The sequence below is a fragment of the Botryllus schlosseri genome, chromosome 7, assembly GCF_051294905.1.
Source record: "Botryllus schlosseri isolate E-star chromosome 7, Bs_hap1, whole genome shotgun sequence".
NCBI lineage: Eukaryota > Metazoa > Chordata > Ascidiacea > Stolidobranchia > Styelidae > Botryllus > Botryllus schlosseri.
The window spans coordinates 27,939,333-27,962,382 of NC_137242.1; the positions used below are offsets into that span (position 1 = coordinate 27,939,333).

The following is a 23,050-nucleotide window of genomic DNA, read 5'->3' on the forward strand; positions in this document are numbered from 1 at the left end:
GAGAGACATTTCATTGCAACTTTGGAGAATAGTCAAGTCAACACGTTATTAGCAATTTGTCTGTGGGTAATGATACTTAAAAAACGGGACTTGAAACTATTGGAGAAAGGAAAATTACTATATTATGAATGCAATGAACTCGGTATCGCTCAACAGAGGTTAATGTCAGTTGAACTTGACTTGAACTCGAAATGGAACGGTGAACATAATTACTTGAACTTGGACTCAACCCTCTGCTGTCCTACTTGGTCGTGAATTGAAAATGACTCGACTTATTTCGAGTCGAAACTATAAAAGTAAGAATGACTCGAGACTCGGGACCTTGTGACTTGGTTACAATCCTGGGTAAGCATCAGGTGGAACATTTATCTTCGTATTTTCCCATTTTAGAGCGAATGGAAGGACCTGATTCCTGAACATGAGAAGGACGTTTTGGAATACGTCAACTGCGTACATAACGACAAACTTATTGTGGAATATCTGTCCGACGTTAAAGTAAGATCGATTTCCGTACCTCGAAACAGTTTCTTGGTATTTCGCTGCTGTTGCGTCACCAGCAGAGTGTGAAAACGAGAAAGCTTCCAGCTTTTCTAAATTGGATTGGCCTTACAATGATAGCTTCACAGTTTTTTTTCAAATGGTTTAGAATTAGTATTACTGAATTCGCATGGGAATTGAATTAAATTCCGAATCAGAATGACATAGAAAGATCATTTTAGTTCATATCAAATCAGTGTCCAGTAGGGCAGTTCAAAAACAATTTTTTCTTTCAAATTCCACTGGCTATGTGATAAAATTATGATGTTGGCTAAAACAACGCTGCAAATCAAATTTGGGTCAATTTCAACCAGTAGAAGCGAAGTTATTGCAGTAGAAAAATCTGGATTTCAATAAAATAGTCTTTACGGTGACTAACTCTTCAATTATTTATTATAAAATCATTGAATTGGAAATTTTTCTACTGCAATAACTTTGCTGCTAGGGGTTGGAATTGATCCAAATTTGGTGTGCATCATCTCTACTGACAGCCGAACAATTTTATGGGGTTGACATAAAAATTTTGAAAATTTACTTTTTTGTTTTTCATGATAAATTCAAAACTTTCCACTGCAAGAAAATCGCTTCTACTGGTTGGAATTGAGCCAAATTTGGCGTGTAGCGTTGTTATCGCCAACATAATAATTTTATCAAGCAGCCAGTGAAATTTGGAAGAATAAATTGTTTTTGAACAGCCCTAGCGCTCAGTCTCATAAAAGCATGATAATGGCAAATGTCTGTGCAACAAGTTAGGCCGGTTTTTCCCAATACAGTTCTTTTATGGCATTTCTGGGGAAAACCTGAAATTAGATTATCATTAATATTGACACATTTCACAGATTAGAATTAGATTATGGGCATTTTGCTCTGGCTACTCTTATTCAGTGGCTCCCCACCCTTTTTTCTACATTCCCACTTTTGATTTTTCCTCTCCCCACAACCTATAATCCCTCGCCAGTTCATCAGAGTGGATGTCACAGACAAGTTATTTGCTTATTTGGTTGCACCAAATTCACCTGAGACGTCTGACAGCAGACATAAACAAACACATTTGACCGCTGCATAAATCTTCCTGTGTACCGATAACCCATGGACTTTTGCGAAAGATTTATTGCACGTCATACCACTCGTACTAAACTTGGTACTATATTGGTTATCCTAATTCAAAATAAGTTTTTGTGAACAGCATTCCACAAAATTAGCGACACGAACAGACCAGAGTAGTGAACTGGTAACCTTAATCGCAACTGAATCTGCATCACAGTGTTGCGATGACTCGAGTCACCTTTTTCGTATGACCTGACTTGACTCGAGTCACTTTGCAAAAATGACTTGACATGAGTCGGCGTTTCAAAAATGTAGACGGACTCGTGACTCGAAGCAAAATTAATGAGTCGATTTCAAGTCATCTAGTGATTGGTGTCGATAAAAATCGATGTATCTTTCAAATATTCGGATCGTTCTCGACACACTGGTGTGACCCGTGTGAGAGTGACCAATCTAATTCCTTCAATGATTTCGCGTTTCACTGAACCTCTTTTGTTCTTTCACAAATAAATTGACCGCAGCAAAGTGATTGGATCTTACATCGTACGTTGTCGTTAACAATAGTAGGAAAGTAATATATTATTCAAGTATTCATCTCCGTTCTATAGGGGTCATTTTGGCCGAGTGCTCACCTTTGTCCAAACCTCTTGTATGATTGAAATTGAATTCGAATATACTTTATATTACTCGACAACCTTTCGCGCAGGCTTAAATTGTATCCCATAGATATGTAATTGGGTAGTGCATCATATCAAATCGTTTCAGCTATCTGAAGTTTTGTAATCTATTCTCTATTTTAGTGGATAATTTTAGACGGTGGGTATACAGTTACTTGCGTAGTTTAGCACTCTATGCATGCGTGAACTATACAACGCCTTTTTGCATGTCTCTTTATTTATATACTTGGTCCTGGATTTAAAATAAATGGTGAATGCAATGACAAGATCATATCTCGTACTTCGAAAAGACAACTTGACTTGAATTGCGACTTGACTTCACTCGAGTCACCTTTAAAAATCGATTGACTTGACTTGACTCGATTCAAAATGTGCAATAACTTGTGACTCGAAGGTAGTGACTTGATCCCAACACTGTTGTATCGCAGGAATATCCATCTCTGTTAGCTCGTAGCTAACCCTTTTCTCACTATTCAGAGCGTGATGCAACTGCGTGCCTTGAAGGACGGTTCCTGCGTCAAAACCTTTCCTCTTCAAGTGGGATCTCTTGAAGGCATATCGGGCAGGAAGAACTTGAGCGAAATGTTATATAAGTTTACTTCCTTCCTGACGCCGGGCACCATCTATCACTGCGACTTGACCAACGAGAATTTGGACTCCACGGTAAGGAAAGTCAACTGTTAGTTAGTCATATCAAAATTGTGCCCATACTCATTGAGCCAAATGCTGCCCATTTTTCCAAGCCTACATGTCATCGTATTTGTGCATTTTGTTTGAAATTGGCAAGTGATGTCATCAATACAGTTGTGCACAATGATTCGAGTTGAGAAGTCATGACTCGAGTCACGATTTTCTGATGACACGACTTGACTCGAGTCATTTTTCCAAAATACGGAAATGACTCGACTCGATTCAATCGGTGTATTAACTTGACTTGGCGAACCAAGTCACATGACTCGAGACTCAGACGGTCAAGATCGACATTTTATTGTAATTTCGAAGAATAGTAAAGTAACCAAACTTTAGGGATTTCGTCTATTGGTACTGATACTTCCAAATGAGACCAGAAACTGCTAAAATGGAGGAAATTTAATATATTATAAATGTGAACCATTCGATATCACCAAACAGAGTTATAAAAAGTGGATTTAACAAGAATTTAACTGGGAACTGAGCGAGCAGTCAACACAATAACTTGGTCTCATACTTGAGTTATACCATGACTCAGCTACTAGCGCCCCTTTCTAAAAATTGCCTGGCTTTGGCGCCCGCTCTCCCCCACCATATTTTATGAACTGTAGTCAAAAACAAGGGCTAAGAGGTCGAAGTCTGGTCGGCCTTTTCGGGTTGGGACTTTACTATTAGAAATATTTTAGGATTTTAGTTTCAATAGTATTTGCCTCTGTGGAAGCTTTGAAACCTCTACTGTTTGTATCGCAACATGCAAATGATGAAATGCTGAGCTACGCGCTTTGGCGGAAATGGTACATCTGTGAAGTCGTGACCAATCCACAGCATTGTCACAAAGTTCAATGAAACAGGTACGGTCGAAACAATGCCAAATAATCTTTATTGTGATGTAAAACTGGCATTATATTCTTTGCCGTAACATAGAAGCTGAATATTTGAGATCCCATATCTTTCATATTGTTATGACTAGGGCAAGTTTTTGCAAATTTTATTACAGCTTTCTAAATACTCAGAAGTTATGTAGTATTGTGTTTTAAGCTGTTTGGAGGAATCTTATATTGCAACTTTTCTCCATTTTTTCATGCAGCTTTTTCGATTTTTCATACAACCAACTTTTTATTGGAAATATTTGGCTCTATATGTGATTATTTCACTGTCGTTCAAATTTGAGGTCATTTTTGAATTGACGTGCATTCGGGCTAGACCGCCGAAAATATTTTCACTGGGTCAATTTTTTCAGGCTATTGATTTCGTTGAAGTCGCCAAACCTGAGTTGGCACAGTTCCTTGGATACGGATCGTGTGACTTTTGATTATCTTGTACCCTGATAATTTCAAGGAACTAGACTAGACCATAAATGCAACTTTTCAGTGCGACTTTTGTGAGAAATAAGTGCAACTTTCCATGGAATTGACTGCAGCAAAAACTTTACCTAGTTATGACGCTGTAATAAGTGATAGGCTACTGAATACTGGACTCGAAGCCTTGGACTCTTCTTTTAAGTTTTGGAAATGAGACCTAAGCTAGATGACATATTTGCGTATCTGTGAAGGTACTAGTTATCGGTATCGGAAATGGGGCTAAGCAGCAACACATAGTACGGGGAGATCGGGAAAGTTGACAATAGGATTGCTCTGAAATGGAAACCTTCATTGCAATGCTGATTGTAAACCTCGTCTAAGCTGCTTGTGTTGCTTATCGTAGAGTTAAAAGCTCTCTCATGTCACCGGAATTATGAATTCGGAACGTTGTGGCGTTGTATTTATTGCGTCAGTGGCTGTTTCGTTTTGAAACGGAATTATCTGTCGTATAGAGTTCAAATCTTTACGGCAATCGGCAATTTTCAAATCAAAAGCGCGCCCATTAACCGTTGACTTTCAGTATGAGCGAGCTGCCCGCAAGATGGCGCGATAACACCGTTTAAGCTAGCGTAGATCTTCGCAAAGGTCGTGCGTCGCCTGTCGAGCCAATTCGCTGCTTTGAGATCGCAGCAAGACAAGCTACCGCACACGCTACGAAATCAACACATAGTATCACCGTTAGGTTTGATCACAAATAACATTTTACTTCAAATTCTACGGGCTGTGCGATAAAATTGTTAGGTTGGCTAAAAATACGTTGCACACCAAATTTGTCAAAAGAATTTCCCACCGTTAATACTATTCTTTTCAAATCCGAAATTTGTACTGCAATAACTTCGCTTCTACCGATCGGTCAAAATTAGCTGAATTACACCCAATTTTGTGTGCAGCGTTTTTTAGGCCGAGCTAACTAATTTTATCGAACAGTCGGTAAAATTTGAAGAAAATAAAGTTATTTTGAACAACATCAACGTACAATAGGCCTGCGCTAAATATATGCTTTAAACTCATAGGACGATACAGTTTGAGTTGAATTGGTATGGTCGTACCTTGCGCGGTTAGAGAATAGCGTCGATCTGTGTTCCTGTAAATTGAACGGACAGTTGTGGGTCATTTTCGATACATTCCTCGTTTTATGGACGACGAATTCCGCGTGACTTCGTGAATCCATGCCTATAGTCTTTTGTGCGTGATATTTCAGTGCGGGCTGTTCTGGCGTTTACCGGTTAGGGCGGTTAGTGCCGCGTATTGATTTAGGCGTTTGGCCGTCTCGAGTCTTAACCTAACACCTAACCCGCAAATCGGATACATTAATACGTACGTACGTACCAATACAATATCGATGTATCGCTTTAGTAATAATAGATATTACATTTCTTATTTCAAATTCGCTTAATGCTGAAATCAGTATGTTGAATTCACTGGTTGCCGTTCTTGCTATTCAACGTATTGGATGTATTATATAGGACGCGAGTCTCAAGTAGGCTGGTAGCATAGGCCTACATGGGCTGCGTTATACGGCACATAAATTCCGCTAGTACGGAAAACTGCAGGTCTCGATTTGTGGCTCAATGATGTGTTGCGTAGTAGGTTGGCATATCTGCGCCATCGTTTCGTGATGTTTGAAGATGGCTGCACAGATTTTTACGATTTGCGCAAATGATTTTAAGCGTGAACGGAACCCTAATCACAGCCGTTCGCGACGCGCGGAAATCGATAAATTGATCTCGCGTGAAATAAGCCTAGCTGCGTCGGCCCGATTGCAGAATCGGAATCCACGCGACCGAGTTATTTCCGACCAGGCTCAACAGGCGGAGATCATAAACATTGCTGATCCAGTAGAAAGCTAATCATGTGATTGAAAACTGCTAATCGGAGCGCATTTTAGGCGGAGATCATGAAGTTACCTGATCCGTATGATCGCATGATTAAAAACTGGTAATCGCGACGCATAAAGAGGGATGGGGTTACGCGCGATGATCACATGAGGCTTCAATCAAGTGGTGTTATCTGTTGCGTCATAATGCGAAAACGTGTTATTGGCTGTCAGTTGTCAATTTGTTGAATGAAACGGTGGCCGGCTGATAACGATACTGCGTTTGTAACAGGTAGAATTATCATCGTCATCGCGAAATCAAACCTGTGTGTGATCAGTGCGGAACAGCGAAAAAACAGATTTTAGAATACTGCGAAATATATCGTCCTGCAATGGTGCATATATAATTCGTGGGTTGTCTGATTGTTTCGTGAAGCCAAGGAGACCATCGTCACGGTCATTGTCGGATATATTTGCGCATAGGAATGTTAGGCAGTTTCGTTTCGGTTTAATAAATCATGAGATTAAAACTAACGTTATGCGCTGCGATCAACCGGTTTCCTTAATCCTGGGTTGTTAAATCCTGCTGAACGCGATAATCGAGTTTATCGATGATCCAACTTTGTGATCTTCGCCCTAAATCGTTCATCTTAAGTCGCACTGATTACTCAGACACTCGAATCTTCCTGGTCGTTCATAAGCTGCAGCGGACCTTTCAAATCACAGTGTGTATTTTCAGGTCTTCCGCGAGATCAAAGTACCGGGCTTCGACGCGAGCCTGTTCGAAACGAATCAGGTTTTCTACGCCAGCAAGGACGGCACCAAAATACCGATGTTCATCGTACAGAAAAAGGTAAGCGGAATAGGATCCGGGTTCATAGTTTGTAGAAAAACATTGCGCTGTGAAGTGTGGTCCTTCTCGACAGTATGCTTTGTAACATGTCGCATTTCGGCTTAGGACGGAGAGAGGACGCTCGCGGCTGAAGGCTGAGTACAGTGATTTGAGTCCTCGAATTCGAATCAACTATTAATTGTAATGATTCGAATCGACTAGTGATGTACGTTTTTGTTTATTTCTGAAATGGTACACTGTTTCCACCATGAGTTCATTTATCAAGTAGAATTATCTTATCGATAGTATTTCCCCATCGCGGGAGGCCTGAAACTTCGAAACTACGAAACATGATTACAATACTATGCTTACATTGGTTGAAATGAAATTTCTATGAAGTCGTGACCAACCCACACAGCATTGTCATAAAGTGCAATGAAGTAGGCGTGATTGGTTTCATTTCGCTGGCTTTTGTCGGAATGAAGCGAAAAATGAAAACTTCATTTCATATCAATGTGTGAAAATACGCAGTACAAATACTGTACTGTTACATAATAAATGAATTGAAAGTACGTTATATTGCAGTAATGGCTTGTTTCCAATGATAAAATTGAAATAAATCGGTCCCAATGTAAACTACAGTCGACTCCGTGAGGGCAAATTGATTTCCCGCTTCATTCGGGCAAAGCCGTTTCCAAAGAGTCCGAACTACGCGGCGAGATAGCGTAGTGGTATAATCCACAGCTGCAACACCAATAGGTTGTGGGCTGGAGTCGACTGAGGTACGACTCCAGAATTACTACCTAAGTGTTGGAGGTTTATCTAGGCACCTCCTCGCCATCTCATCCGCGCAAGCGGTGTCTTATAAAGGCCTAGAAGTGGGATGTGCTACAAGTCGGCAGCTACGGAATCAAAAATAAGTAATATCGGCCTCGTGTAAAAGACCATAGTAGTCGATAAACACCATGATTACCACAAACAACAACAAGCTGACATTCAATAGTCCGTTACATGGTCATGCGTGAAGACAGACAACCAATTAAAATATTTTACTGGTCCGTATTTAATGAATTGCATCCGCGCAATACTGCAGTAATTGGCACTGATCGCATAAAACGCACAAACGTTATACCTTCAGGTTAGTTTTATTGTATAGTATTTGATGCCAAACGATACGTCCAATACTGCGATATATTGTAATGCTATCTCGACTCTACCAGTAAACATTTCTTCTTTCTAGTTGAGCATAGCATCAATGTTAATGCAATAGTTCCTGAAAGGGGTCGAGACGGTACACTGTAAAAATTATTGTTGTAAATTTACGACAAAAAGCCTGGTGATTTCCAATACAGGCTTACAACCATAAGCTTGCAAACTCATTACAAGCTAACAGCCATAAGCCTGTAAGCTCACTACAGCCATAAGCCTGTAAGCTCACTATACAGCCACAACCCTGTAAGCTCACTACAGCCATAACCCTGTAAGCTCACTACAGCCATAACCCTGTAAGCTCACTACAACCATAAGCTTGTAGCTCTCTCTCTTTCTCATACCTATAATCTTGCACCTGATACCGGCAGTACTCGACAGTACAACTGACATGATGCACGGTGGTCATAATTGTTCACAAATCAATAGAAAGAACAGGCATTTTGTATACAGCAAATGAATATGAAGCAGAAGCAACACATGCAGCAGGAACAGTAGAAACACCAGCAGTCAGCACAGTATGGAACAATAACAAAAGTGTCACGACTTGGCCATCAGAGACCTATGTTAATAAGATTGAAGAGGTCAAAGTAAAGGCAAGATCACATTATTCAGCATGGGAACTTGGGTAAAACCTAATGTCATAATTTATTGCTCAGGGGCAGCAATTGCCACGTGCTGATACTTCTCGTAGTATAGTAAATGAATGGAAAGTACGCAAGTACTCTGAAACAGTTAATTTGGCCAGATACTAACTTATTCCACTTCTATTTGTACTTTACAGAAGTAGCAGAGTAAAAATTAAGTTCAGAGCAGTTCAAAATGTGATTTAGCACTACAAAAAAGCTAAATTTTCTTGATAACTGATCATTCTTTACATCAATATCCATTAGTTGTAAAATCAGTCGAATCACTTTCTATATCACATGTTATCACAGATTGAAGTGACTGCAGATGGTACACGCAGTCCCTTGATTTTGCCAATGCAGATGGATAAGAAATGCAATGTGTTATTCACACTGCGCTCGAATTGGATATTAAATACCCAATGCAGGGATAGAATGATAGCAAAAGCATATGCAAAATCTACAACGTCATTAATCTCAATCCCATCAAAGTGTACCGTCCATATCTTTTTCCCAGTGTCCAAATGTATGATTGGGTTTGGTGATTCCGAAACATCCTGAAAAGAAAGGTACATCTGTATATTGAAAGGCAATGAGAGTAGTACGACTACTAGAGTAATTTTTTATCAAACAGGTGTAATTGGTCCAACAATGACGAGTGCAGCACTTACTAACACACTGGTTCTCAACCGGTATGCCGCGACACACTAGTGTGCAATTTATGTCTCGCAAGGGTGCTTCAAGAGATTTCTTCTACATAGGAAATTATGCGCGAAATACTTCCAGTCTTTATACAGCAAATGATCATTAATCTAAATCGGCTCTATCTGACAAATCAAAATTGCTGTCATGCCCAATGTTCCCTCTAAGCTGCGCACAAAAAATTCGAAGTGATAACCTTTTTTTTCGTGGTTACGTACTGTTGTCCAAGTAACCGCGCAGTGAGTGTGTGCTGACTCGTAAAAATTAGAGGGAACATTGGTCCCGCCCGAAATCAATACCCCGCTCGAATTCGCTTTACTCGGCATATCCTCATCGTCTTCCTAATTACCAGCGAGAAATGAACCCACTTGGAAGTGACGGTCCCGTTCAAAAATTTGACGAACATAGCCATCCACATTGCGATTGTTAGGTAGCATATCAGTACTGCCGTTAAAATGTAGGCGCGAAGTGCAACGTAGCGTTATGTTACAGGTGCCGAATATGAGAATTGAAAAGTATAGTTGATCAAATTATATCAGCTAACACATTTCCCCGTCCCAGTTTGTTGGAACTATAATTGAGCTGCAGGTGGCTGCCAATAGAACTACAGCAGTGGTTCTCAACCGGTGTGCCGTGAGAGATTTCTTCTAAATTTTGAAATTATGTGCAAAATAATTCTAGGACGTAGGAAATGATCAGTATACTACATAAGACTCGATTTGAAGTTTGCACATATGACAAAACGAAATTGCTGTCATGCCATCGTGTGCTCGAAAGGCTGAACTCAGCAGACATGGCGCCGCCTGTGTGACAATGGAGTATTCTGGCAGTTTACAGAGGCGTCAAAAAATGTTGCGAACCACTGTGCTAGTGTGCCGCAAACTATTTTCAATTTTCAAAGGGTGCCGCAAGGTCAATAAGGTTGAGAACCACTGAACTACAATATTGAGGTATTGCTATCCTCACACGTATTACACGATCTGCGAGGAAATGCGTTAGACGTCCATGTATACGCCTCTGTATTTGGTAGCGATCGTGTTTGGCCTCTTCAGAGCAATGGTTAATTACATTGCCAATGCGGAAGTGGGCTGAGCTTATTGTCTAACTAATATATCGAACTCTTGGCTTATAATGATCGCAGCAAGGTTATATTCATAGTAATGCAATGACGGTATGTATTTGGTACGAACCTGATCTATAACCAAAAATTTGTCGTATGACTCTTTGAACATTGCAGGCATACCGACCATCCAATTTATTTTCACAGAATCTGAAAAAAATTCTTATTTTGAGACATCCAATAATTTGTATTCTTGAAGCATCGTACCCATCACAGCTGTAATGCTGGTTGGCACGCGACTCCAGTTTATTTTTGTCGCGTGCTGAGAGAATATTGCTTTTTCTTGGATATTGTCCAGTATATTCAGACCATTGTTTATGATCTTCATCTCCTCCAATAGCTGAAACATCAACAATTACCAGTAAACAGAAATCGAACAAATGATATTTTTCTTACCCAATATGATTCTCTCAGCGGATATTCCATAAGAATTTCAGCAGTTGGCATGCAGGCTTCTATGTCGGACCGGCGACCTTTGAAGGTGGCTTTCATGGATTTCAATAGCTCTCCCTTCGCTGGGTTTGACGAACTCGATTCCGACAATATGAATGCCTTGTGTTCAGCTGAACTTTTATCATTGGTCAACGATTCTATTTCCTGAAATTTTTAATTGATATGAATCAGTGGTTCTCAACCTTGAGGCTTCCTTGAAATAGCAGTTTCATACTTCGTCCGCAACATCAGAACTTCTGGGTTTCTTGCATCGTGGGCTTGCCGTAGGCGATTCTTCAGCAGGAAGCCGTCTCCGCGGGCCAGTCCGTCCACACTTTTTTCTGTTTGCTAGGAGAACCGGGTCGTCTGTGTCTTTCATTTTCCGATGCTCGTTATATATTTTGTCGTTGAGTCTCGTTATCCATGAGTACTAAAATGTATCGAATTTGACAGAGTGTGATATTTCCACACTGCAAGCCTCAAAACTTAAATATGGCGGAAGAAAATTATCTTCATCAGCCGTAACTAATTTCAGAATTGGATATTTCCGAATTAGAGCTGAACATGCCTCTTTTCTCGCATGCGTTGGCGGAGAAAGTCTGAACAAAAAGTTCACGTATATAATCAACCTCATTGCACTAAAATTGGTACACAGTGAGTTGGGCTGTGGAAGTAACAGAGCTGAACTGGAGTAAAACATGGCCATAGCATCTGAAGGGAGCACAAAGCCACAATCGACGGGAATTATTTTGCGCCCCGTGCGATTTGCCCCACAACTCATAATTAATTATTGCCGCATATAATTCAAATTTAACATTTGAAAATTTTCTCAGCAATAGCCATAACCTTCCTTGCCATCAGACTATCCGTGTCCATGTCTGATAACCACTGCACTAGTATATAGATCACTAGAACAGCCATTTTCTGCACCCGAGCTGAACTTGCCTGTGTTCTTGATACGAGGGCGGATAATGTCGTAATGGAAGTTTACATTTTTTATGTTATTAAAATCAACGTAAATGCGCCAAATATCAGTTCGGCACTCAGCGCTCAGCTCAGCTTACCTAATAACACTGATGGGTAGCGAGTAATGAAATACTTATAATTTTTCAAATAAGTTGAGGTAGCGTTGGTACAACTTTGTGTCACTTTCCGAGTGAAACAGCATGAAATAACCATCACAGTCACAATCAATTTTCGAAGATTTTAACTTATTTGTAGCGTCATTATCAGTCATTTTGCATTAGTCGTGAATAGGCATCTTGCAATTTCGAAAGCAGTCAGTACCGATTGACAGCTAAAATCTTGTTAAACGTTCACCAAACATATATCTTACAAAATACTTACTCGACTACATCTGTTTATTTTCTTCCGCAGTATAGAGGCTACGAGATCAGTCATGATTGATGAAACATTGTTGCGTTGTTCTGACTTTTGCAGACCACAGGGTAGGCCTACATCTCCAGCACTTTGACATATCACCTGCAAGATAAAATTGTGCTGAATTCTACACCATCAAGTATATCCGATGGCAGAGTATCTTACCAATTTTGTGTCATTAATAGATTCACAATGCTGACACATCAATTGGAATTACACAGACCATATACAAGGCAAATCTGTCACTTTTGAAGCATCTGTAACACAAATATGCCAAGTAATTAATCAACTAGACCTGTGAGGCCGAAAGTTACCTGAATTTCTCTTTAAATTCAATTTTAACTGGCCGTCGTTGGAATCAGCCATCCCAGACAACATCTTAGTAACATTAACCAATGCTGACATCGTCTACTTCATGGAATACGTCCGCTATAGCAAACAGGACTAATTCTATATTCTGCAAAGTCACCAAATCACATATAATTTTTCTACGTACCAATCTCTTGGCTGCAGTTATCAATTGAGCACGACTGCACAAGAATATATAGGCTATATAATATAGCCATCGCAGCGGTGGAATCCCTTTCAATAAGATAATACTGACTGAAAAACTTGCAAACTTTCCGGGCTCTGCTGTACTCTCACTACGTATTCGCGCCATCTACTACACAAAACGAATTAAGCCGGATATGACGTCAAAGGGTACTCACTAAAGGTGAATGATGCACAACCTCATAATCTGCACATAGATACTACGTCTCTAACACTTCCTATCTACAAATGACGCGACACATAGCAGCCCTCAATAAGATTCGGCCTGACTATGATCTCGACTCAAGCTGCAACAAACGCTACAGCTGACGGCAAAGCTTCTGCTGTCCAGTGAAGCCGAAACGAAAGGAATCGGCAGGCAACATTTTGGCTGACTTTAACCGAACTGTTCAAGGTTCAACCGCGGCCGTGTCTTTATTTTGTACAAAATGCATGAACGATCTGTGATTAAAGTAATAATGATGAAAAATAATGACCATAATACTTCTGTTGTCTTGAGTATGCCTGCGGTATGTATGGAGTATTATGGACTACGTTTCCAGTAGGACATCAAATCTGGGGTGTATCTAGGGTGTGTTCGGATTATGTTGTCAATCGGAAACCATGTCTGCGGTATATCTGGGGTGCGTTTGGGCTGTGTTATTTCCACTCGAACATCAAGACTAGAGTGTGGCCTACGTGTCCATTTAATCATCTTCATGTCCAATAAACCAATGATGATGTCTGCGGTATGGCTGATGTATGTTGGGGCTGCGTTGGCCCCCGTGGATCAGACCTAGGTCATGTCTGGGGTGTGTTTGGACTGCTTAGACACTCCGACAGCATGTCTGCAGCATATCTGGAGTATAGGCTCGGACTTCGTAGTCAATCGGACATCATGTCAGGGGTGTTTACGGATTGCCTCGACACTCAGACATCATGTATGGGGCATGTCTGGGGTGAGTTTGCAATGCGCTGACACTAGGACATCGTGTTTGGGGCATGTCTGTGGTGTGCTATAACTGTGTTGTCACTCGGAAATCATGTCTGAGGCATGTCTGGGACGTGTTCGTTATTCTCTGTCGACACTCAAAGATCATGTCTGGGTCATGTCGGGGGTGCGTTCGGACTGCGTTGACGCTCTGACATCATGTCTGAGGCATGTCTGGAGTTGGTTCCGACTTCGTTGCCAATCGAACATAATATCAGGGGTGTTTTGGGACTGCTTTGACACTCAGACATCATGTCTGGGGAATGTCTGGGGTCAGTTTGAACTGCGTTGACACTCTGACATCATGTCTGAGGCATGTCTGGAGTAGCTTCCGACTTCGTTGCCAATCGAACATAATATCTGGGGTGTTTTAGGACTGCTTTGACACTCAGACATCATGTCTGGGACATGTCTGGGCATGTCTGGGGTGAGTTTGAACTGCGTTGACACTCGGACATCATGTCAGAGGCATGTATGGAGCAGGTTCAGACTGCATTTCAACTCCGACTTCGTGTCTGGGCATATCGAATGTGTGTTCGAACTGCGTTGTCACCGGAAAATCATGTCTGGGATATGTGTGGCGTGAGTGCTGCGGTCTTCGTTTGAGACACGAACATCATGTATGGCAAAAGTCTGGGGTGTGTTCGGACTGTGTTGACACAGGACATCATGTTTAATAAATGTTTGGAGTATGTTCGGACAGGGTTGCAGATCGAACATCATGCCGGGTGAGTTTGGACTTCGTTTCAACTCAAACGTCATGTCTGGGTCATGTCTTGGTCATATCCGGGGGTGTTCGACCTGCGTTGCCAGTCTGCCATCATGTATGAGGTATGTCTGGAGTATACGTTCAAACTTCGTTGTACATTATTGGACATCATTTCTGAAGCATGTCAATTTACAAGCACGACAGCTTGTTATGTGCCTGCATTTGGCGTTTACAACCTCCACAAGCTTGCAGTCCGCCATTACAAGCTGATTACAGGGTACTTTACAACAATAATTTTTACAGTGTAGCCGACATTTGTTTCACCCAAGTAGAATAGTGAAATATTTCGTGGAGACGAGATCAGGGCTGGACAGAATCCAGTACCTGAGTGATTCGATTTTGAACCGAGTATTGTGACGTTATAACATCATGACTGGTGTGTAAAGTTGAAATATGTACCTTTTATGCGACCACCAGGAATATGGTGCAAGTTCTGCGTTACAAGAAAAATAGTTTGATATTATGTTGACCATATGCCTATTTCATTGCACTTTGTGAAAATACTGTGGATTGGTCACAACTTCGCATATCATTTTCACGAACATGTGTAGCTTTGCACCAGATATTTCTTGTGCTGCGATATGACAAATCGAGGTTTCAAGGACTCCGCGGCGGAAAATACTATCGAAACTTTAATTTTCGTTGAGAAGTCAAGTATTCGTAGCGAGAAGCCTATCATTTCAGCACTCAGTCGAGATAACTGGCGTTTGGCGACCTTTACAGAATAGACACACACTTCTACATGGCCGATTCCTGTCTCTGTTAACCTAGGCCGCCTGTAACGCGTTTTCCAGGGCATAAAACTGGACGGCGGACACCCAGTCTTGCTGTACGGGTACGGTGGTTTCAACATCTCCATTACGCCGTCGTACAGCGTGTCGAGGGTGATCTTCATGCAAAATCTGGGCGGCGTGTTCGCGCTGGCTAACATCAGAGGCGGAGGGTGAGTGGAAGTCGAATCGGTAGTTTGCGCGGGGAGATTAGCTTGCCGTTACAGTAAATGTGTGTGACATTTATGTCTTTGTTCTGCGAGTTTGTTTGAGTTCTAGTTTTAGTTGCGCATCAAAACCAATAGTCGTTGAACAACTAGCAAACATTTTTCGTTGTTTGGCGTGAATCATGAAACTGGTGTTTTGTTGTGTGATGTTCGTGCAGCCATTGCTAGCTCAGTGTCATCATCAGTTCATCACTATACGAAATGTGGTGTATCGGGGAGTGGGTATGGGGGGGTCGAAACCCCGTCCTTTTGAAATGATGTTGTGATCTCCAATGTTTCTTAGCTCATTCGCAATTCCGTAATTCGTGCGCTTTCAGAATCGCCACCGGTAGCAGACTCCTTGATCACCTAATCAGCAAGCTTCTGCTGTCGTGGTCATTGAAGCATAGCCGATTAGCCAATCAAGAGTCGTGGCTTCGTGGTTACTAGTCTTCTCGCCGTTCTATGGTCGGTGGCACGCCCATTCTTGGGCAGCTACTTTCAAACGCTTTGCACGAAATCGTAACGGCCATCCTGTGAGCTTCTTTCAGGCCCATTGTTGTTTTTCATCAATAATCTATAGAATAAGACGTTACAACGAAGGATTTGTAAGATTTTCCAAATTTTGGACAACCCTAATAGGTATAGTTATGGTTAGAAATGTGTATTTTGAAATATGAGTAGTTCTAATTTTAGTTTTGGTTGCAAATTTTTACAAATGTGTAGTTATAGTTGTGGTTAGAAATGTGTATTTTGAAAAATGACTATTTCTAGTTCTAGTTGCGCATTTCGAAAACGGAGTAGTTTGTACCAGTCTACTTCTGGCATCGCATTGAGTAGCTCGCATCGCAGCGATTGTTTCCCGTTTGTAACGGCGTTTTGGGTCGGATTTCTGCATTTTCCGATAAACGCAAGCAAATTAGATCAGAATTAGAGTTACTGAATTCGCGGAAACTTGGAAATTCACTCAAGTTCAGTTCATATCAAATTAGCGTTCATTCTTATAACCACGAGGACGGAAAATGTCTGCACACCGAGCTTGGCTCGTTTCGCACAATATCGTTCTCCTGTAGTATTTTCAGGAAAACCAGACATTACGTAAGAAGTAAAATTGGAACGTAGAAATATTTGGTAAATTAGATTAGAATAGGAAGGACAGCAAAGAAACGTTCAACGAATTAGATTGTAATTATATTATCGACTCAAAATTAGTCTAATTATCTAATTGTATAAGTCTACCCGACGCATCCTTCGTGTAAGCGGTGTCTTATAAAAGCCAAAAGCCTAGAAGTGGGCCGTGCTACAAGCCTACAGCTACGGAATAAAAATGAAGATAGTAGGTCTGGTGCAAATGACCATAGTAGTCGGCAAACACCACGAATACCACTGACAAACTAACGCACGAACGTAGCAGCGCTGGCTCGTAACAGCAGCTGCGAGTTGAATTCACTACAAAATGGCGCCGTCTCACATCGCCTCTCTTTATAAACACAGAGAGAAAGCTTGTTCCCTCTTTGACAAAACAACCATTCCGTGACATCAGCAAAATCGAAAGAGGTCATCGGGTTCGAAGCCCGTCCATATTGGAATATCTGCTTGCCAAAATCCATGTGCAGCGCGCTGAGCGTTCTGTGCATTTACGCGCGTATGCTCGTACACGAACTGTAAACTGTACACGCTCATTTTGCGTGCGTCCTCTGACTCATGTTTACGGTTTGCCGAGGAAAATGTCGGCGGCGACGGCTTACACGGCTCAGCGTCGGCTGTTGGAAATCCGATTGTTGTCTGTAATCCTACTAAAACAGGCGTTACGGTCGTCGCCGTATTTTTCTGTGGCTCTTGGTGCAATTAATGTAGCGATAGGTGATTTGTGACCCGCAGTATTGAAGATTGTACAACTAAAACGCTCCAGCTGTTTTATCATCACTTCAGTAAACCGATGATGTATTCTCGATCGGTATTTTATTCCGTCATAGCGGCGTTCTCAAACAACATCGGAATTTGTATTATGGTGACACATTTTTTCTAAATAAGATTAGAATTGGAATTATAACTAATTTCAAACTTCATTAAAATCTCTCAAAAATTCGGGAGTAAATTCGTAAATTCAATTTGCATGTCGACGGCCGCCAACACATACTAAATGAATTACGTGTCCACGACCGAACAAATCTCCTTCTGCGGCCTTGGGTTGCCCACCTCTGTATTAGGCGAATACATTTATCTAATTGTTCAAGTTTTCCGTGAACACAACATTGGGGCTCTACGGTACTATCGATTGACGCGAAGTATTTTGATCGGCGCTTTGTCGGTTTTCGCCGATATTGACAATGGCGTCTACGGCTCTTAGCTACGATTTATCTTTGCGTGCGTCCGTTCGCGAGATTGCCCGGTTGTCATTTTTGGCAGAATGCTTTCGCGCTTGTAGAAAAAGTCGTGACGAAAACATATGTAATGGTCTCGTTACTGTGAATTCGAATTCGATATAGGTGAAGATAAGACACAGTCGACATAGATTATGGGGATCGCTTAATAACCTCTGTTGGATGAAATCATGTGATCGCCGAGGGTTTTAATGTAAAGCATAATTTTGTGTCGCCCGTGATCGCCCGATCAGCATTATGATGTATAGTTCAACATTGCCACTTGTAGTTAATTTATCGACCAAAAATATAGTATCGATAGTGTTTTCGACTGTGGATTGTGGAAGCCTTGAAACATCCATTGGTCGCATAACAGTGTACGAAATTTGCAACAGGCTTACAAAGCCACGCACGTTAGCGGATATGGCATTCCTCTGAAGCAGGGGCGGGCAACTTCTCCAGTCGGCGGGCCGGATATGGAAATGGGAAAATGAAGTACTATAGGCGCCGAACGCTAATTTTCCTTAGGCATGCGACTTCGATGACGTCACAAAGGAATGACGTCATGATCCGACGGAATTGATAATTAGGGATAATATAGCATCAATTCATGAGGGTTAAGTGCCTGCATAAATGCCGATTATGCAATATCTTCGTGTTAACAAACTTGCGCGTATGATAAGCTTGTCAATGAGTCCGGAAGTGCTGTCAATTAGCGAGTCCCTGATCGCTAGCAAACAATTGAATACGCCGCTTATTAACGCGTATTACGTAACCTCGGCGACGATTTGCGCAAGGCAAAATGTCCGAGTTGTTATGGAATCTGTTCTATAATGGCACCGATTTCAGGTTGTTCAAACCTTTCTCGTCTTTTACAACTCAAGCCTTGACAGTTGACACACATCTTCTGATGGTTATGTTTAGGCATTAGTGGAATTCACTTACGCATGCACGGCGCACTCACAATCGCACATGTCTGCTTACATTCGATGTCATTCAGGTCAGCGATGTCGCTCTTTAATTACAATCGCTAACCAACAAACACCTAACGGCATTGTCACCAAGCCATCGAAAGATTGGAGCTAACGCATGCTAGGCTCGAGAGATGGGAGCCAACGCATGCTCGGCTCTAGACGCGATAGTTGGCCAGGCCAGCGATGATATCTTTCGTACCAGGCCTGTTGCAGATGCGATTGTTAGGCAAGCGATAATATCGTGTGCGCCAATGCAGATGTGATAGTGCAGGCAGCGATGGCACCAGGCCTACTGCTGATGTGATTGTTCATCATGCTCAAGCGAGTGAAACTAGGCTTGTAGGAGACGCGATAAAGCAGGCAAGCGTCCCAAGCGATGATTGCCGAGCGCACGGCAGTCAATGACACAATTTCGCGATCATCTCAGCGGGAGATAGCGTCGCGTTACATTGTGCACAGACAAATCTCGTTAATTGGCAACGCGCTTGTAGCTAATTGGCCGCGCGCAACGGGTTACCTCGCTCACATAAGCGGTAGCAGGTAATGTCGTAAACGGAAATACATTGCGATTCGTTCTAAATAACACAATCGGGGTTTATGCCGATTCATGCCAAACCGAATTCTAGGCATGCCGCATACCTAAAAAAATGTCTAGGTGTGCCTGGCATGCCTTGCATGCCCAAGTTCGGCGCCTTGACTGACGGGATTCCCGAATCGATACATTAATCACGCACTTAACCAGCACCTATATACAAGGAGTAAATCGTATCCAATGTAACCTTTAGGTTTAAAGTATAGAGACCAAAGACAGTATTTATTGGATTTATCACGTAATGTACTACGATAGCTGTTGAAGTCAATGAGACATATGTGGTCGATCAAAGTTATCGACAAGTTCTTTGGACTCTGGCTTCATGTCAGACATAGAAACCCTGATGAAAGAATGCACGTGAACGTCAGTTAGATGTTCATGGTGGAAAATGTTTGCTTGCAAATGTATGTAGATTGTAAGGCCATCACAGGCCGATATCGATAAAATTGGGAAAGCTCCAAATTCGGCCATGTCGATATAATCCGTCGACCTCTACAGGAACATACGGTTAGTTGAATTGCGTATAGGAGACGAAGCACGCGCGTACGCACCGCACACGGGTCAGCATACCCGGAAACGACACTCTGCTCATTGCTGATAAAACAAATCCAACTCAATTTCACGCTTGTCAAATTTCGACGCGCGGAGAACGGCTAGAATCGAGCTGCTCGCTGGAACAGGCTTATACGAAGATAAATATATAAGCAGAGGACCCTGTCTGCGTATAGTCATGTTTATGTTACAATGGTATTGATCGCAGCCTGTTTATCATCGAAAAACGCTCGATCCATTTTTTGCGAGAGTGCATTTTGGTAATTTGATATAGTATGTTGTTTATTTCAACTAATTTCATATGTACGCGACGCGTGTTAATGTCATGTCTGCTGCGCAGTGGATATCATTAGCACTTCGGACTGTTCACTCTTAGAGAAAAGACGTGTGTACTGTAGATTCACACCTGAAAAGTGCCATGCGGAAACAGAACTTTGCTCACAATTATACCGCGGTATAAATCAAACGCGACATTTTACTTCTAAGGATGCTTTACAAATTAGAATAAGCACGAATGGAGTGCGCAGGAGAACGTATGTTACGACTTGACAACCCATTTGTTATGGAGAACTTTCGTTTTGTAATTACCGTACTTATATTTTGTTTGTAAAAAATATTCCCGTATGTTCATCTGTCTCGTGCAATGTTACGTCGCTCAATTCTCGGCAGCACTTTGGCGAAAATAGATTTTGTCAAAACTCACATGGGCCCCGGGATTTAGGCGAAAGGCCGCGTCGATAATCCAGTAAGGAAATCTGAATAGAAAATGTTCTGTTCACGCTGTGACCGGCCGCCTGAAAACGTCCGAAACCGGCAGCTTAGGCATAGTAGATTAGATTAGGCGTGTTTCGAAACGCTCCGAATTTATTTAGCATGTGAGGTGTGGAATGTCATTACAGACTTCGATAACTAGAAAATTTTCAGCTTTCTAAATTAGACTGGAATTAGAATTATAGCTATACACTGAAAACTTTGATATTAAATTCAATTCCTAATTAGAAATATATACAACTAAAATCAGGCTCAGCTCAAATCGAATAGGAGGTCATTCTCATAAACACGAGAATAGCAGATGTCTGTACTTTGTACAGGTACACTGTACACGGAGCTTGGCTCGTTTCGTACTGTCCAGTTCTCCTGTAGCGATTTAGCGGAAACTGGTCATTAGATTAGAATTAAAATTGGAACATAGAAACACTTCGCAAATTAGATTAGTTACGTTACCAGTATTTCGTTGAAATTAGTCTAGCACTCAACACTCTAGTTCGACACCTGTAATTATCGAGTTGTCCTGGTCTTTGTTCATTGTAATGATTCGAGGCTTGTTGGCGATTGTACAATCGACATGGAATTGGTTCACCTGCATTCCTAAATTAACAATCATTTGCAATAAAGCCTTATCGGGCCGACTCCTAAAACCGCTCACTATATAAAGCGTTAGCAATTGTTTCTTTACGGATAGTAATTAATTGTAAAGCACACGTTGTCTATAACCTACGTTCATTCAGTTTATATTTTGAGTAGTTGACGTATGTTTGATTTGGATATTTCATGAAACTCGTGGAAAGAGTGTTTGAATGAAAACGATTATCGTCAGTAGATATCATTGTCAGAAAGCGCAATGAAATATGTATGGTCTAAAATACCTCATTGTCGTGAATGCGGTTTCGAACTGGGAATAAAATGTACATATTTCAACTTTCCTTATCATCCATACTATCATACACCCACTCAATTCAGGATCGATTCACTCCGATACTCCATTTTAAGCAAGCCTATGTATTACTATGTAACACGACACTTCCCTCTGTAGGCAACTCCGAAGTTTACTTGGCGACGGCTTATGGGATTTCTCACTCACCATATCCTCGGGCAAATATTTGCCGAACGATAAATGGAGGATGGCCGGCAAAGTCCGTTGATCGACGACGCGTCGAGATTTGTACTACATCAGAATGTTAACTTGTTAAACTGTGTTCAATCAGATTCGTGCAAAGCGCTGGATTTTCGAAACTAGCAACCGGATCTAAAACTAACAATCTAAAACATATCCAACTCAATTCAATTCCGAAGCTACTCGTTCATTTTCATTTTATCGAATCGATTTTTCGCATGAACATCAGCGCAAGCTTGAAATGGGAGGGGTTTCGACCTCCCAAACCCGCTCCTGGCTTCGCCACTGTTAGAAGTAATGACTCTGAGCTAGAACAGAACACCGGTATCACGATTCATCCCAAACGACGGCACGTATTTATTAGCTGTGTGGCGATGACATCATTTTTAATGCGCGACTAGAACTAGGTCTACTCCGTTTCCAAAACAGAACTAGAACCACTCAAAAACAATTGATAGTTGGCCGTGAATGAACAAGATTGTTAGTTAGCACACTTCTGCGTGCAATCTCGTTGTACTGTTGTTTAAGCCTGTTTCTTTGCAGGGAGTACGGCGAGACTTGGCACAAGGCCGGTATGTTGGGCAACAAGCAAAATTGCTTCGACGATTTCCAAGCGGCCGCTCAGTACCTGATCGACAGCGGATACACGAAGCCAGAAAAGTAAGAATTACGTTCCCTGTGCAAGTGTTCATCTGCAAAGTTTGATCACTGATGCGCCACCGTGCTAGCGTAGATATATTGATATTCGGTTATCAATGAATTAGAAGTTTGGTGAAGTTAGCAATTAAATTACGTCATAAGTGCTATTATTATTATAGAAGCGATGTATCAGTATTGCCTTGAAAAATTCGAAACTGAATGTTTCACTGAATATGAGCATATTAGAGTTGTTGAAAAATTTGTACGGCTATTAGCTAAAATTGTTGGGTTAGCTAAAAAAACGTTACACACCGAATTTGGCTCAATTCCAACCCGCAGA

General features: G+C 41.5%; 2 protein-coding genes across 2 annotated transcripts in view; one reads left to right on the forward strand and one right to left on the reverse strand.

Moving 5' to 3' along the window:
• The window catches only part of LOC145443219 (prolyl endopeptidase-like), a 39,018-nt gene that overhangs the window by 10,998 nt on the left and 4,970 nt on the right, over nucleotides 1-23,050 (forward strand). Inside the window, exons 10-14 of the mRNA XM_080321207.1 lie at nucleotides 391-495; nucleotides 2,739-2,924; nucleotides 6,868-6,981; nucleotides 15,515-15,663; nucleotides 22,615-22,731. Of these exons, the coding sequence (XP_080177333.1) occupies nucleotides 391-495; nucleotides 2,739-2,924; nucleotides 6,868-6,981; nucleotides 15,515-15,663; nucleotides 22,615-22,731 (671 nt within the window). The remainder of the gene's footprint in view (nucleotides 1-390; nucleotides 496-2,738; nucleotides 2,925-6,867; nucleotides 6,982-15,514; nucleotides 15,664-22,614; nucleotides 22,732-23,050) is intronic.
• LOC145443220 (uncharacterized) lies at nucleotides 8,562-13,340 on the reverse strand. The gene is made up of 8 exons (XM_080321208.1): nucleotides 12,744-13,340; nucleotides 12,595-12,686; nucleotides 12,397-12,531; nucleotides 11,285-11,648; nucleotides 11,014-11,214; nucleotides 10,825-10,957; nucleotides 10,688-10,767; nucleotides 8,562-9,352 (listed from the first exon to the last, which is right to left on the reverse strand). The coding sequence occupies exons 4-8, from the start codon at nucleotides 11,426-11,428 to the stop codon at nucleotides 9,092-9,094; spliced, it is 819 nt and encodes a 272-aa protein (XP_080177334.1). The 5' UTR covers nucleotides 11,429-11,648; nucleotides 12,397-12,531; nucleotides 12,595-12,686; nucleotides 12,744-13,340; the 3' UTR covers nucleotides 8,562-9,091.